The sequence below is a fragment of the Gasterosteus aculeatus genome, chromosome 17 (assembly GCF_964276395.1).
Source record: "Gasterosteus aculeatus chromosome 17, fGasAcu3.hap1.1, whole genome shotgun sequence".
NCBI classification, from domain to species: Eukaryota; Metazoa; Chordata; class Actinopteri; order Perciformes; family Gasterosteidae; genus Gasterosteus; species Gasterosteus aculeatus.
Window position 1 is genome coordinate 14,901,259 of NC_135705.1, and position 16,346 is coordinate 14,917,604.

At 43.1% G+C, this 16,346-nt stretch overlaps 2 protein-coding genes across 10 annotated transcripts in view; both read right to left on the reverse strand.

The window, feature by feature from the left end:
- Positions 1 to 13,719, reverse strand: part of cita (citron rho-interacting serine/threonine kinase a) — a 33,831-nt gene extending 20,112 nt beyond the window's left edge. For 8 of the 9 annotated variants that reach the window (XM_040203577.2, XM_040203575.2, XM_078091472.1 and 5 more), the window contains exons 1-13: positions 13,571 to 13,717; positions 13,219 to 13,341; positions 12,955 to 13,096; positions 12,340 to 12,515; positions 11,163 to 11,264; positions 8,799 to 8,941; positions 8,362 to 8,455; positions 8,064 to 8,270; positions 7,789 to 7,942; positions 6,310 to 6,499; positions 3,160 to 3,265; positions 1,502 to 1,645; positions 1,222 to 1,341 (exon numbers count right to left, since the gene is read on the reverse strand). In XM_040203577.2, the coding sequence (XP_040059511.2) occupies positions 1,222 to 1,341; positions 1,502 to 1,645; positions 3,160 to 3,265; positions 6,310 to 6,499; positions 7,789 to 7,942; positions 8,064 to 8,270; positions 8,362 to 8,455; positions 8,799 to 8,941; positions 11,163 to 11,264; positions 12,340 to 12,515; positions 12,955 to 13,096; positions 13,219 to 13,320 (1,680 nt within the window). In that variant the 5' untranslated portion in view covers positions 13,321 to 13,341; positions 13,571 to 13,717. Of the gene's footprint in view, positions 1 to 1,221; positions 1,342 to 1,501; positions 1,646 to 3,159; positions 3,266 to 6,309; positions 6,500 to 7,788; positions 7,943 to 8,063; positions 8,271 to 8,361; positions 8,456 to 8,798; positions 8,942 to 11,162; positions 11,265 to 12,339; positions 12,516 to 12,954; positions 13,097 to 13,218; positions 13,342 to 13,570 lie in introns of all 9 variants that reach the window. The other variant, XM_040203581.2, reaches the window with a different exon arrangement.
- Positions 13,720 to 14,243: 524 nt separating this feature from the next.
- crybb3 (crystallin, beta B3) lies at positions 14,244 to 16,336 on the reverse strand. The gene is made up of 6 exons (XM_040203888.2): positions 15,946 to 16,336; positions 15,550 to 15,631; positions 15,301 to 15,416; positions 15,031 to 15,163; positions 14,812 to 14,954; positions 14,244 to 14,689 (listed from the first exon to the last, which is right to left on the reverse strand). Exons 2-6 carry the CDS (start codon positions 15,622 to 15,624, stop codon positions 14,395 to 14,397), a joined length of 762 nt encoding a protein of 253 aa, XP_040059822.2. The 5' UTR covers positions 15,625 to 15,631; positions 15,946 to 16,336; the 3' UTR covers positions 14,244 to 14,394.
- Between the last annotated feature and the right edge of the window lie 10 nt (positions 16,337 to 16,346).

The following is a 16,346-nucleotide window of genomic DNA, read 5'->3' on the forward strand; positions in this document are numbered from 1 at the left end:
CAATTTCTTCATGTTAAAGATATACCAAGAGAGTTTGTTTAGAGGAACTAAGCTCTCAGCAAAGGCAACCATTGCTGCAATGCTTTGCAGACACAGATGCACTTCACAGATCTGCTGACTGCAGTGATGCAGAGAAACTGCAGTGCACTACAGCAATGACCGTTTATCACAAAAAGCGTCCAAATCAACAAGTTAACAACTGCAGGATTACCAGCTGTAGTTGGTAGCTTTGCACTGCAGAGACATATCTTTGGTTAGTAAACTCGCCACTGTCTGTCACTTAAAATGTCGTACCATGAACAAATGGAGAGAGAACTATAGTTAGTTACATCAAGCTACTCCAGTCTAGGGTCTAGATCAATAAATTACATCGTCTTCCCAGAATTCATTTGTTCAGTGTATTTTTGTCTGAATGTATTTCAAAGTTAAACTTAAGAATTATTTTAGGACACATTTGTTTCATATTTCATTCATAATGCTTTAGAACAATAATTACACACTGACGTGAGAACAACCACACATTCTAAAGCATTTTATAATCACTTATGAGGTCGGGTATCAAAATACACTAATAATTGCATGACATTTTATTTTGCATGGATAATGGTGTATTGAAATTGTAATTGTTAATGTTATGATGTGTTATAATGCGTAAAAATTATAAGGAGACTCGAACACCACATGATAAGTATTACAACACCTTACAGAAATGTGCGTCATAAAAGGGGATGTTCTGAATGTTGTGAAGACAGAGACATACGCTACGTGTCCTTCCCCTGGGAGGAGGGTGGGCAAATCTCTTGAGTAATGATCAAAGTCTCCCACCCGTTTGTACCTTGCTGGGCTGCCATCTGCAGGGATGACCTTTATGAGTGTGGAGGACAAGGGAGTCCTCCGAGGGGAAGCCCTGCCTGTGTCACATGGACCCACTGAGACTAGCACAATCTCACCGCTGCTGCGCTTACTCCTTTATCAGCTGAGACAGTGTAAAGGCGACACTGTGGAAAGGAGAATCTCCTCAAATGAGACTAGGGCGTAGCGGATGACGCAGAGGAAGTGCGGAGGCCCCCCCCCCCCCATTCACTTCACTTTTTTCAGTATAAATAGCTTGAAGTGTCAATTATTTTAAAAAATTGAGAAAAAAATCTCCAACCGCACCACATCATTATTGTGATGAGAGGGAGGAGACAGAGGTTCGGTTGAATGGGACAATTTACATACTTGCTCTTTAATTTCCTGAAGCTTGTTGCTCTGTTCGCGGATGTCGTGCAGCAACTGCAAGGCCTTGTCATCCTCCCTGGAGACCTCCACACGCGCCTCCTCTAGGCTCCGCTTTAGGCTCTGCAAAAGACACATAAAAGGTAATGGCTGATGTTCGTCCGAATCAACGTGGATCTCTGAAGTGTTGTGGACGGGCATCGCACGGCTTGCGGTTTTTATGTAGCATCATTAAGTTTACACATTACTTTAAATGCTCCACACAGATGTTACGACGACTTACACTGCACTCTGTGATGTACGTGGCGAGGTCTTGCTCCAGAACATTTCTCTGAGTCTCGGATGCCTTCAGCTCTACATCCTTCTGGTGGAGCACTGACTCCAGGTCAGTCATTTTACGCTGGAACCTGGAGATCTCCTGCTCCATCTGAATCCACCGGAGAACCGCACAACAGTTTCATTGCAACTTAACAGAAGGGTGACAACTTAGAGGTTTTCAAAAGTTAATCGTTTGAAATAAAAGTTTACACCTTGAATGCAGCAGAATTGTCCAGCTAATAAAAGGAGCCATATTATTGCCTTTTACCAGACGTTTCAATGGTTCTTTGTGGTTTCAATGAAATGTCTAAAACATACTTTGGTCAAAACACCACAAGTATCATCATTAACTGCACCCTCTTCGCCTGAAACGACCCGTTTGATTCCGGAATCATTCCTCTGTCAGTGTGTTTACATGATGGTATAATTCGAATCTTTGCTTAGTTGGACTATGCTATCTTTCGGGGCAAGTGCTATTATCCCAATATACATGGCAGTGAATAAATCGAATCATTGGCCGAAAGCATGTCCTATCCGATACGATAGGTGGCGCTGTTTTCATTACAACTAGTTGTGATACAGCCATTTCCGCTTGACCGCTTCACCACTACCAACAACAACCAACAACAACAACATCAACATTACGAGAAAGATGGCGAACGGAGAGCAAGGTGAAGCTACATCCCTCTACTATTTGTGCATGACGTTAATAGGAGTACAGCGAATGCGAATGGCGCTATTGGCTGATTTGATAACTGAGAGAAGACGCCGTCGGGATCTCAAGCATGCGCAAAGACGCAAAGTCCAGTTCCTTATCCGATTCACCGTTACATGCCGCAATAGTCGAACTACCAACTGGATCGGATCGAGTTCCAGGGGTGTTAGTCGGATCGTAGTCGGACCGCACATAGTCGGACAAAGGTGTTTACATGAAACGGATAATTTGATTTCAGTCCGACTAAGCCAGTTATTCGAATCCATGTAACCACGCTGTGTGATTTGAGCCTGGCCTGGCATGGCATGGCATGCCTCCCCTGTGTCATCATGATGCAATGTAAAAAAGTAAGGCTCCCACTTTGTGTGCGGACATCGGCAAATCCCGGAACTGTCAAACGAGTCCTTTTTATTGGTATTAATTTAAAAAAAACACACAAGATGTTTTATCGGTAGACTTCGTAGACCAGACTGACGCATTAATGGATAGAAGACCTATTAAAGTGAAATTTTCACAACATGTCCCCTTTAAATTGTTATTTAAATCAAGGATAAGGGCCAGTCAACAATAGATTGTGATTATAGCTGAAGTATTTCACATATTACCCAACCAACAATGCTTCACAAACATGACTAACTTGGCTAATTAGAGCCGCACCAGAAGCCTTTTATCTGTCAGTCAGCCAGAATAAACACAGAACGTCTGGTAATAAAACCCACGGTTGAGTATTCTCTCTGCTCCAAACAAAGTCGAACACTGTGAATATACACAAATACAATTTCATAGTCTCCAGTGGTCCTGCTCCAATTATCTCTGACCGGCCTGATTTGTTTCTTTGTCATAAAGACTTTCAATGAAATACTGAAATATAAATACAAGCATAAAATAAAAGTCTTGAACCGACTCACCTTGTGACATTTGTCTTGAGTTTCCTGTAATTCTCTGCTTTTAAGATGCAGCTTCTTTTCAATAGAGTTGGTCTTGGCAGGAGAGTTGAGGCCTGCAGACACCGACCTGAGAACAACCACATATTTTATTACCATTAATGCCAAATGCAAATACGACCTGCCTCATTTGAACAGCACCTTCAAACATCAACATGGTGCCCAAGTTAGATCGTGATTGATCGATACACTTCAATGTCCTTTGACAAAGTCAAAGACATTAGCGGATATGGTTTTGTGATCAAGCATATCAGCTACATCAGAAGAGGATGACTGAAAGCCTCAAACTGTGACCGAGAGCCACATCATGTGACAGTATTGCATCTTGAATAAATAACAATGCAAACACCCACGCATTGTGCATGAGCAACAGACAGTTTCCTTTACGCGGGAGATACTAAAATGAATATCACGTAGTAACAATAAGCCTATTGACAATAATAAAGCTCAAGGTTTCTTTTGCGTTGCATTGAGGACAAAACAGACTGCACCAACCAAACACATGTGGAGACCTGGGAATTCTTGCTGTTTGCCGAATGAAATAATGTGACTGGAGATTTTGTGCCTGTTGCTCAGGGTTGATCCATACAGAGCTTTCTAGTGTTTCCAACGCACTCATTTCTGTTTATGTAAGGTCCTATTTTGTTTCTGTTCTTTGGCAATGATTTAAGGCAAACAGTTCTTATTTTCAAATTCTCTCATGAATAGAAGTTCTCTAAATAAATGAATGGGTCTGTTCGAATGAGCTCATGAATACAGCAGAGAGATCTTCAAAAAGTTGACTCAGACTGAGTCATTGTTAAAAATAAATCACAAAAAGCAAGCACTGCTCCCTTCGCCTCTACATCAAATCCCCCTAAAACACATACAGGATCGAGATCTGTCTCTCTCTCAAAAACAGCAAGACCCCAAACAGTCCTTTTCCCAGGAATCCAGATGCACCTAGAACTTCCTTGTTCACGTCGCTTGGCTGTGGCCATGCGAGGGGATCTGGCCGGGAGGAGACTCGGGAGCGTGAACATGCATCCTTGGAGAGACTAGAGGCTTTCATTGCTTAATTGAGCAGAATCTATTATTGTATTTATGTGTCCTCATCAATTAGGAACTTCAACCCAGAGTGAAACGATATTTCGTACAGAACCAAATGTGGAAATTGTAATTAAATGAAAGGGTGTAAATAAATATACATTGTTTCAAAAGATAATAATTATAATAACACTTTCAAAATGCCATGTCAAAGTCTGAATAGTAGTGACCTTAAAGATCGAAAGTTTATAATAATTTGTCAATAGATTAATCTGCTTTGAAGCAAAAACGGGCTCATTCATTTTTGTCCCATTTGTTTTGGTTTCTTCTGTCCAAATGGACAATTTGGTGTGACGGCGGCACTGGAAGACGTGTCACAGAGTCATCTAAAAGATAAATGTCCTCCAAAGGCCACAGATGTCTGCAAAATCGGGTCGTTTGATCCCGAGTCTCCACGGCAAGGGGAAATTCTTGATGATAGCATTGATGAAATGGCAGTCGACTGGTCACACAATAATTAGCTATTTTCCTCAGGGGACTATGAATATCTACACCAAGGCCATCTGGCAGTAACCATGCATGCCGATCTAGTCAGCAGTTCTGATCTCCAAAAGTGTTAAAAGAAACAAAGATATATGTAGAAAAAAATAAGCTATACTGAAACTTGTGAAATGCATTTCAAATAAATACATTTCGAAAACACAAAACTATTAGTATCCTAATATAGTATATTAAAAAGACAGATTTACATGCCTGCATTGAAGACACTTTTCAGAGATGGTTTTCAGACACTAAACCACAAACAGCTTCTTATAAATGTGAGGAAAGCTGTTAAGGGGATTTTGATGATGAGTTTGACTAATGTGTCAGACGGACAAGTTAACACAGAATAAAAAAATAAAAAAAACAGAATATCAGAAACCCAGAAAATGTGAATCAGAATTTAATTATACCTGGCTCTGGGTTCATTTATCTTTATCCCTTTTCGGCATGGTACAGATGAATGTGTGTGCATGTATTCATGCACCAACACACAGATTTGACACAGTCCATGAGCTGCGCTCCTTAATCATGTGCAGCACAGAAAATGACTGGCTTCCCTTAAAAACCATGAACAGACGACTGATGGTGCAACAGCAAGGGACAGAGGCATTAGGAGAGGGAGAAAATAAGAGGAGGCGATGAGACGGGTAAAGATGGGGGTGGGGACTGAAAAAAAAAAAAAAAAGAAGAAGAAAAGAAAACATCACGGTAGTAACCATAGAAATAGATTCTCTCCCACAATCTGAGCTCTCATCCCTTTCCCCGTCTAATCAGCTAACGCTTTTTCTTCCCTTTCAGCTGCTGCTGTCATGATCCGCAGTCGCCAGGACCATTAACCTGCTAGAGGACTACCATGGGGGCTGCAGAACACAAACCAATCCTCTCTCGTGATTATCAGAGGTTATAAGCCAAACACCATTAGGGATAATTACAACCCCAAAACCCATGCAGAGTCAGGTGCTTTATATGCTGCACGGTAACAGAAAACACACAATAACAGCAGCGAGGGAGGGAGGGAGTGTGTGTGTCTGGGGTTCCACGTCTCAGCAAACCTCATTGACACACTCATCCGCATACCAATCAGTGCCAATGGCAAGACAACGCCAGCTCGCTTCCTCCGGTCCATTCATTTTATCCATCTATGGATCGGATCAAATACGTTCAACCACAAAGCAAAAAAAAAACAGAAGAAAGAAAACAAGAGCAGCGGAGATCCGGGGTATCCCTCCCCACCCCGTGCTCCTTGTCAGACACAGCATATGGCCAAACCCATTTTGGCCCCAACAGGCATAACGCTAATGACAGGGACACAACACCAACTGCCCAGGCTCCACATTAGGTCGTCTGAAACATGTTGCCACAGTAATGAGGGGTCTAACCTCAAAACAGCAGCCAAAGGCAGCACAAGGTTTCTGACCAACAAAGATGCATTAGAGAGGTGTATGCAGGAGGTCTCTGCATTGACAACATGAAGAAGAGGGGTCGTCTTTGTAAATAGGGAGAAAAAAAAAGCCCAACAATGCCAAGTATAGTGGTACCACTTACTCAGTTTTAGCCAATGTTGTCAACGCTCTGCTGAAGAACCATCCTAGAAAGGGAAGATCCTGACCCTGGAAGCCCGCTGGCAGAGCTCCTCGCTGGGCTGCTGGGGCTGGTCGGGGGGCTGCCTGCTCCGGCTCCTCAAAATTAGAGGTGTCATCTTCAGCGTGCAACGCAGGAACGAAAGGCGGGAGAACTGCAGGAGAAAGGATGGAGCGATGGAGGGGGAGGGGGGGGGGGGTTGAAGCAGCAACGAACAAAGTAGTACAAATTAAATGTAAAAAAAAAAAAATTTAAAACACAACAAGGAGAAAGGGGGAAGGAAGGGAGGAAGGCGTAACGCTGCTGTGGGAGCCTAGAGTGCGGTAAGTCGCGCGTTGATGCACATGCTGCCCCTCTGTCTGTGTCTCCCTCCCTCTCGCTCTCTCTCTCACACACACACACACACACACACATGCTCACCCGCTCTCCCTCACTGCAGCAGAGCAAGCTAATCAGCTGGAGCCAAAGCTGAGGTTAAAAAAAGCTCCATTTGTGTCCAACTATCAATAAACCAAGTCTATATCTATCATATAAACAATGCAAATATACATGCACATCATCGTTTTCTTTTAGATATATATTTGATCCGATTTTTTTTCTCTACTCAAAAGGAATTAAATCGTTTAAGAATTTTATAAAATTGAATAAATCTCGACACATACGGGGACAAACAGCTCCTCCGGTCTAAACACTGTATCCTAATCTGCTGATAACAATGAGCATTTTGAACAAACAACTAGTCATTAATATTCAGTGTTCGTCGGAATATTATAACTGGAAAACAGCTCAGAGGAAATAGCCAACATGGTAATGTTTGACAATCGCTCCAGAATCACTAAAAAGAAGGTTTATGCATCCCAAGACACACAGTGTTCCTCTGCAAAACAAAATAAACACTCATCACCGATGCTGCTCCACGCGTGTGAATTACAGAACCATTGCTGAAAAGGTCCACCGGTCACAATGTTGTGGGTGTGTTTTACCAGAGCCAGGTCAGGTGAAAATGTCACACTGTCATTTGGTGCAGTCTCAGATTTGGCTGGCAACAAGGACGACCAAGAAACACACACGGACATTTCCCCCATGCAGGGAGCGTTAGAAGATCTGCGCTGCGTCTGTTCAGACGCAGACGAGTTGCAGATCTTAGATCTGTCTCCCTCGCTTCTTGCCTCTGCCTTCCTCCCGTTGCAAGAGCTGGCCTGCTGCCAGCGTCATACGGAATCTCATTATTTCACTACAGACTACAAAAACTGGCAACGCAATCGTTGTGTATGTGCAGTCCCACATGTGCGCCTACAACGCACTTATGTATCAAATTAAAAAAAACATTCATATTTGAGGATTGGTAACGAATCACCTGTCCAGCAGCGGGATTGCAGCAACCCCCGTCGTTCCGAGCTGGATTGAGCAGTGGAAAGTCTTAAGTGAGAAGAATTTCTTCACCTTGTCTCAAGTGGTTCCAGTCCACACTGGAGAAGAAGGAGTGACAGCGGAGTCCCTGGAAATCCAGTCGCTCTTTGGCTGCACAGAGCAAGCTGTGCAGCAGGTCTATAAACGGCTTACTGGCCCGCGGCTCCTCCGGAAGCTTAAGGAACCGCTGTTGGCAAAAACAATTTTAACCATGACGACGTGATCAGGTATTACTTCAGGTAAATAAGACTGTAGACCAGGACGGATCAAATAGAACCAGCCACCAGTAGAGGTGCCCGTCTACCTACGTGGAAGTTAAGGATGTTGTGAATAGTCTTGGCTGAGGTAGCACCAGAAAAAGGCGACCTGGCGTAGATCATCTCATACGCCATGACCCCAAGGGACCACCAATCACACTCAACCCCGTAGGTGCTCTGAAAGCCCCCGTTACTGGCTGCCAGGACCTCTGGGGAGAGGAAGTCTGGTATCCCAGCAGGCACTGTGGGAACCAACACCTGGAAACACGTTGATGAAAAGAAAAACAATGAGTCACCGTCAACCATCCTCAAGTGGGAATACGCTGAGCGAACCCTGTAATCTTCTTACGGTTTTGTTTGCAGTCAGCGTGGCAGCGGATCCAAAGTCTGCCAGCTTAATGTGACCGGTCCGATCGATGAGAACGTTCTCTGGCTTAACGTCTCTGCAAGTGGAACGTTTAGAAGGGATTTGACAGTGTTTTTACAGAGCCATAATATGTCTACTGCTCTGCTGATAATTGAATACATTTGTAAACTCCAGTAATGGTTTTGTGTTACATAACAGCACAATGAATGCTCCAGGTTAAATGACTGCTACATTTATCATTTCCAGTTCACCTTTTCCTGAATCATGTGAAAACAAAAGGCAAACAAAGACATTTAGCGAGGACATACGAGTATGGATAACACCTTTGTATCTCTGGCGCTATTTCCAGAACTGTATTGTTCCTCAAAGTCCTGAGATGTCAAAAACTCATCAATGAGAGGTTGAGTTTGGCATCTTACCTGTGGACATATCCCAGCTGGTGGACAGCATGAATGGCCTCCACCAGCTCGGCCAAGTAGAACTGAGACATGGACTCATCAAACTGATCCTCGTATCGGTTTAGCAGGGACATCAGGTCACCGCCTGGCAAGTACTCCATCGCCTGAAGACACATTTGTATGCAGTCATTAACTGGCAGTATAAAACTATGGTTGGCACTTGCAATTCAATTGAATGCAGGGTTGAATGTGACTTAAATGAAGAGGTATCCCACGCTGTTGAAACATTTATGACCAAACAGGACTATATATAGAAAAATAGGGCAACAAGTGTAGAGCCACGTGTGTCTGAGCTCACATCAAAGCTCCATTTCAGCTTCAGCTTCTAGGATGGCTCTCTTTAGTATGCATTCAGTTATGCAAGACCGAATACTATTGGAGATTATCTGTGACTCTGCAGTCAGAGGATTGGTCTTTGAAAACTATAAAAACACCAACACTAACTGAAACATCCTTGGATGTCTGTTGTCATGGTCTATAACAAGACACATTTACAGTCGCAGCCATTGCCACAACAAGACCGCATCAAAAATATCTAATTTAATTAAGCATATTTAAAGTTTGGAAAACACAAATCAACATCGGCCCTGTTCTTTTTTCTGCCGCCTGCATCTTGAGATGAAAAGCATCGGCGTGGGTGATTTGAGCTATATGGTGGCAGCCATGCAGCCACAACAAGCCAGAGCCTCTGGTGCATGAATGGTCGGCCAGTCTGAATGAACAGGAGCATTCTCCAGTGTTACCTAGCAACAGGGAGACTGGGTGCCTCTGACACACGGATAAAGATGGATGCTTTGTATTTTCCTCCATGCTCAGTTAGGAGGCAGAGGGGGAGTGAAAAGAAGGGACAAGAATGAACGGTGACATGCAGGGGGCATGAAGGAAGGTGTAAGGAGAGGGCGAGCGAAGGAAACAACAAAAAGGCCGGTATACCACATGGGGCTGGAATAGGGAGGAAAGGCTCCTTTTCCGCTCCCTAAGCCGGTCTAACGTGTTATCAGGGAAAACATAGATTCTCTGTGAGGTTAACAGCCTTCACTGGACATCCCCTCAAAGGAGAACATTTAGACTGTGCTACAATGCAGGACAGACTATTAGAAGGACACAATCTGAGAAATATGCCTGGTGCCTGGAGATGATCATTATCTCACGCCTTCAGTACAGAGATTCAGGGGGTGTCTCACCAATAAGTGAAACACACAAAGCTTTGGGGAAACAGTGAGCTCAGCTTGGATTTTTATCACTTTTTTTTCTACAGTTGTAGTAGTTTCTTGAATGTGACGTTGTCATATTAAGTAGTTATTAGCTACTGAATCAGTTTAAACAACAACAACGACAGCAGCAAAGCCAAAACTCTGCGGCACATCAGGGGTTCTGTCCTGCGGAGTGGCCCACATCGAATGATGTTGTTAATCCGAAAAGAAACCCTGGTGGGTCTTGTGCGTACTGGTAGCCAGACTGCAGGCTGACACGATACTACAACACAATCATGAAGTTGCTGGAAGGTGATTCTCTTCAGAAGCCCCGTGCTTCAAAGCATTTCTTCCACATACAAGTTGTTCCTTTCAGAGCTCAATTCACATCACGTCCTGTAGCAGCTGATACACTATTCTAAGGTCTTTACTGTTCTAATAGTCGTGTTAGGAAAAGGAAAAAGGACACGTTCCAATGTAGTTTTCCCAAACACAGCTCTTTGTAAAAATAATCTGCACTGTACTATGTGCATAAAACACTTACAGGAATATAAAACCCACCACAGAGGTTGTGGAATCAGGTATCTTAAACATTTGAGCTCATTTTAAAACAAACATAGCGTGGCCCAGACACCACCAGAAGGCAGGTCAGTTAAATAAATACGATAAATACTTTTCTAAGTGAATAGGCAACAACTCAATCTCTGTGGCAACAGTAAAAACTACTGTTTATAATATGTGTGGAATGGGGACAATTGCACCGCCATCTGGTTCACTTTAGTGAAAAACATTCATTCAGAAAAAGATTAAACACTCTTTTGAAAAAAAAATGGTTACGCTAGGGACCGCAGCTTTTGTTGTTATAAGTATAATTCAGTTAGTAATTTAAGTACTCTCAGACCTACTGTGCACCATAAAGGTCTGTCACAAGCCTGAACATTCAAATGTATAATACACCTACCAAGTACTAGCATGTGTCATTTGCTTGGCATGTTTATTACCTAATTACTCCCTTTTGGCCTGTGGCAGCTTGAAAAAGACCCGTTAAACGTTCTTTTTCCATGATGGATTTAAAAAAATATATTAAATTCGCTCGAGCCTCAAGATGAGAAGAAAAAGCCTGCAGTCTCACCAGGTAGACATGTTCCTTATCCTGGAAGGCGTAGAGAAGTTGAGGGATCCACGGACTGCTGTTCAGACCCAAGATCCTCCGCTCCTCCTCGTGAAAAACCACCTGAGCAGAGTCAAAAAGGCCATCAGTATAAAGGCAATAGCACTGCTGCACAAATATGTTGTTCTGAGAAGTGTGTTAATCACATAAACCTGCACGTCTGAAAAACTTCAGCAAAAGCTACCACTTTTAAGGTTTAATGAGGGTTTACATGTAACATAAACTGTGGCGAGAATCACACATTTTAACACCAAGAGTTCACACTTTTTGTTCCTAGCTTCAATTATTGGAAGTTTTTTAATTGGAAAGTAACTGGTGGCTTGAAAAGAGATTTCTTTATTTGATGTATTGCTCATTTCAGATCTCTTCCTATCACCACTAGTGTCATGTCACATTCTGACTAAGATCTACTCCATTAGTCACATGACACAGAGCCCAGCTGTGAGATAATGTACCCACATTGTGTTATGTTGTTCTCAACCCTACAGCAGCCTCCAGTGGGCATTTTTCAGACTACAAATTTTGACAACAAAGCACAGAGAAGCTCAGATTAAAACAAATGCAGGGAGAACGACTTAATTCTCTGCTCAGACGCTGCATCTTTACACAGCAAACAATCTTTGCAGCTATAATAATGCTCTGATTATCATAAACTGCAAATCTTTAATTATCGTTTAGAATCCCTGAACTGGTTACCTTTTGATACTGGTTGAAAGACACAAAGAGCCATTACATTACATGTCATATAGCGGACGCTTTTATCCAAAGCGACTTACAGTAAGTGCATTTTAACCATAAGGATACAAACTCAGAAGAGCAAGAAACAACAAAGTGCAATTTAATCAAATAAGCCAATTTACAACTTGTTAAAGATAAGTGACACTAGAAGTATAATTTGTTAGCGTTTTTAGTCAAGGCCCCGTTAGTAACAACATTAACTACGGCGACGTGTCTCAATAAGACATGAAAGTATGACGGCACAACTCTGAATCCGTCAAACTAGAACACCTCAAAAGGAGTTCATTAAATATCATTGGTATAAAATGCCCATTATGTGACATAGCCAAATGCTTCATGTAAAAAATAAGAGAAACATTTCTATTTTGAAATTTCAATACTTTACTGCTCAGTTACTCACATTTCCTTGAGAGCGTAAAACTTCCTTATCCATGACCTTTAGTGCACAAACATCCCCAGTGGCCTTCTCGCGGACTACTTGGACTTCGCCGTAGCGGCCACGGCCCACCACCGCCCGCAGTTCAAAGTCATCAGCGCCCGGCTGCATTGCCCGCAGTTCTGAGACCACTTCGGAAACTGTTTCACAAACATACACAAACGCACCGAGTTTTTTCACACACTGTTTCTCCAAAGCAACATGTAAACTTAGTACATACATACCACAAACAAGCAAACAGAATCTAATGAAATACACTGTTACACACACATACACTTAGTATTAGTTTTTTTTTTTTATCCATCTGGAGTGTATTTAAAATAACAACAATATTGTTTAATGGTCTGTACTCACTAATTGTGACACGTACATTTTAATGAGCTCTTTTGAGGATGTCACCAAAACATCTGACTAGAAACGGTATTAAATGCAAAAGCAGAAAGTGTACATGTTTGAAGATAAACTAACGACCTTAAATCAAGTGATCAATGCAGGCTGTACTAAGGCATGGGATTGGAAAATATTAGATAGGCCTAAACAAACAAATCAATCCCACAAACATGTCAACTGTATCCTCACACTTATGGACAAAATGTGCCACATGGTGGATCTTCATCAGCTCCGGGGAGACGCACTCCTCGTAGAGAAGCAGCAGAGCCTCCAGGAACTCCTCCCGGCCTAAGCTGCACTCTCCCCGCTGCCCGCTCAGGCTGACGCGACCCTGAGGGACAGCACGCAGGAAACGGAAGTCAGCTTCTTGACACATTTGGGGAGACTCGCTTCATGCGGCACAAGGTGACGCATAATACACGAGGAATTGCGTCAGGACGTGAGAGATCTCACCTGAAACACTTGGTTGAGTCGCGAGCTGCGGATGGTGAGGGGGTCCGCGGAGGACGGCAGCGTCGTCATGCTTCCCTGATTCACGTATTTAAACTTCAACATGGCTTCGTAACAACAGATAGCCTGGGCGAGGGACAAAGGAGTAGGTCGAAGTGGAAATAAGTAACTTAACGTGTGAGAGTTAAGTGGTTAAAGGTATGGAAAGCTGTCAGGAACCGTCCAAAGCGCGTCCGTTTAGCGTGCTAAGTTAACGTTAGCTAACTTCGTTAACCAACGAGGACGTTGACGCAGCTTCATTGCCGTTCAGTTACATTGACAGAGACTTAGCGGTACAAGGTTCAAGGTTACTTACCGAACTGCCATGCAATAAATTATAATGTAGCTTCTAATATAACGTTACACAGCAACACAGGAACCGACATGCTAGTAGCACACTGTTTTCATCGACAGTTTCCGGTAAACTTTCAAACTTCGCGCGTTCGCCGCCTCCCTCTCGAGCGTGGATAATGAGGGTGGCGTGTGATTGGATCCCTGGAATATTCTGGGCGGGTCCTGCTGCTGATCTAAACCAATGACTGATGTTTTGGACACATCCCTCCTTAACGTGACAAAGATGAATAGGGAGGATTTTTATGTAATGTACATGAACAGAACATGAATTACCTGTTTAACTGTTTGAATTGGAGCGAAATAATTAGGTTGAGTAAGATTAATAATTTCACAGATAGGGTTACTCCAAATGTCTAATTGGTTTTATATTGTAGCTAATGAATCTGGTCTATTTGTTGGGACACATGTAAATGGTTTTACAGGGAGATTAAAACGTAGCCTCTTTGCTGATTCATAATTCAGACCTGCCATCTTCCCTTTTTACAAACTCAATGAAATATAACAGATTTGTCATAAATATATTTTAAAAACAATCAAACAGGCTCCACAGACAAAGAATCATCACACGTCTGTGAATCAAACCCATCCCCTGTATTCATTTTATAATAACAAATAACTTCAGTGCCAAAACAAAATCAGTGCCAAAACCTTTTATTTTCAACACATGTTTCATTTTTTGTCAGTCAAAGTTTTTCAAAATTTCAGGGTCAAATATTCTATACTAACAGTTTGCGTAGTGAAGAGACCGGGGCCTTTAGCCTGCCCCAGGAGGTGCTGGTGTTAATGTTATGGTTGAGTTTTGGATTTGGGGTTGGGGTTGGGAGCAGGGTTAGGATTGGGAGTAGGTTTGGGGTTGGGAGTTGGGTTGGGAGCTGGGTTGGGAGCGGGATTGGGATTGGGATTGGGAGGTGTAGGGGCGGGGGCAATATAGCACCCTCTCTTGTGCCACTGCATGTCCCGCACACGTCGGACGGACTGGATCTGAGGTGCAGTGGCTCCCCAATCGTTCCAGTGCTTGAACTCTCCATGCTCAAACACATACTGGCTTCCTCTGTAGCCTGGATACATGTATCCTACCCACCTTCAGGGGGCGGAGAAAGAGCAGTATGTTACATTATCTTCAAAAATGTTACTTAAAAAAGCAAAACAATTTCGTTAATTGTAAAAAAAAGAAGGTTTAGCACTTGAAAGGGTACATCTTACGTTCCACTGATAGCCTTGGCACTGGCCACGCGGTCTTGGAAACCATAAGCCCAGAGACTGGGGACGTCATCATCAACAATCTCCATCTTTCTATTTTCAAAGCCTGCATTTTCAAACAGGTGCAGCTTGTGATCTGCACTGTCCTGGAGGGGAACAACGTAGGTTTGAGCATGTTTGTCAGGATGTTACATCTGCTCATATTGCACTGACAGCACTGACCACTTTCAGGGGCCTGAATGAGCTCAGGCTGTAGATACTCAGGCAGTTGGTCCAGGTGCTCCAACGAGGATACTCTCCTTTCTCCAGCACAAACTGCTCTCCTGCAAAACCCGGACGCTCAAACCCCACCCACCTGAAGGAAAAATGAAAAAAAATCATTATGTAGGAATACACACAGTAGCCTTAAACAAGGGCAACAACTAGAAAACAGTATGTAAATGTAGTAAAATATCAATTTGAAACTTGATAGAGCAAAACTTTATCACTCACGGTCCAGACTCCACAATGACCGAGCCAATTTTCTGCGTCTTCTCCAACACATCTTTGCATTCACTGGACAGCTCCAACTTCTTTCCACGAAAGTTCTCAAACTCAAAAACCGCCAACTGCAAAACAGGTGGAGAGTTGGACGATGTGTGCACAACTGCACCATCTGCATCAATCCGATGCATGATTTTCTATCTTTTAAACATATGTAGTAATTTGCTAAATGTTCAAGGTTTTTGTTCCATTCGCTACCTTGTACGTGGCTCCGGCCCCTCCTTGGCCCTTGTCTGCAGGCAGCTGGTCTGGGTTCCCTTGCTGGTCTGTCATTTTGCTTCTACAAAGCACAGCAGTAACAATGTTTAATGCTAAAGTACTGACGGATAACATTTAGTTACATTCATAGAGAAAAGTGGTGACATTTTAAACTTTAAAACTGGATGACAGGTACCATTTATCAGACCTGGATCTATAAATTCTAATCAAAGACATTTTTACTTACTTATCTCAGATCCTACTTGCGTCTGTTGTATAAATTATTTAAGAATAGTAAGTTAGTAGTGCACACACCAGATGCTATCTAAGATTCATTTGCGGGAAAAGGAGAGAGAAAAAGAGAAACGCAAGAGAGGGAGGAAGCTTCTTTTTTACCTGGATGGCTTGTGCTTCACTGCACCACGTAAATGCCACGCTCTCAGTCTTTCCTTTTTCTTTTCTCTGTTTCTTGTCCGTCTCGGTGTTGAGGGTGCGGGTGACTGTGGAGGCCGGGCGAGCGATCGTTGGAGGCCAGCGGGGGTATTTATGGTTTATTTCTGGCCACAGCAGCAAAAAGCCTGTTGATGCAGCAAGTCTGTCTCACCCATTGTGTCCATCACACTGCTTCTCAATAGGCTTGCCCCTCTGTCCCTGGCACACTGGCACACGCTGCCCTGCTCTGCCCATGCTGCCATCCTGACCATGATCCCATAGTGGGCACACGCACTGACTGCGAGCCAAGAGAATGAACAGAGATCAGGCTCACTCAGCAGTATTGGCCCCACCCAGCTAATTTG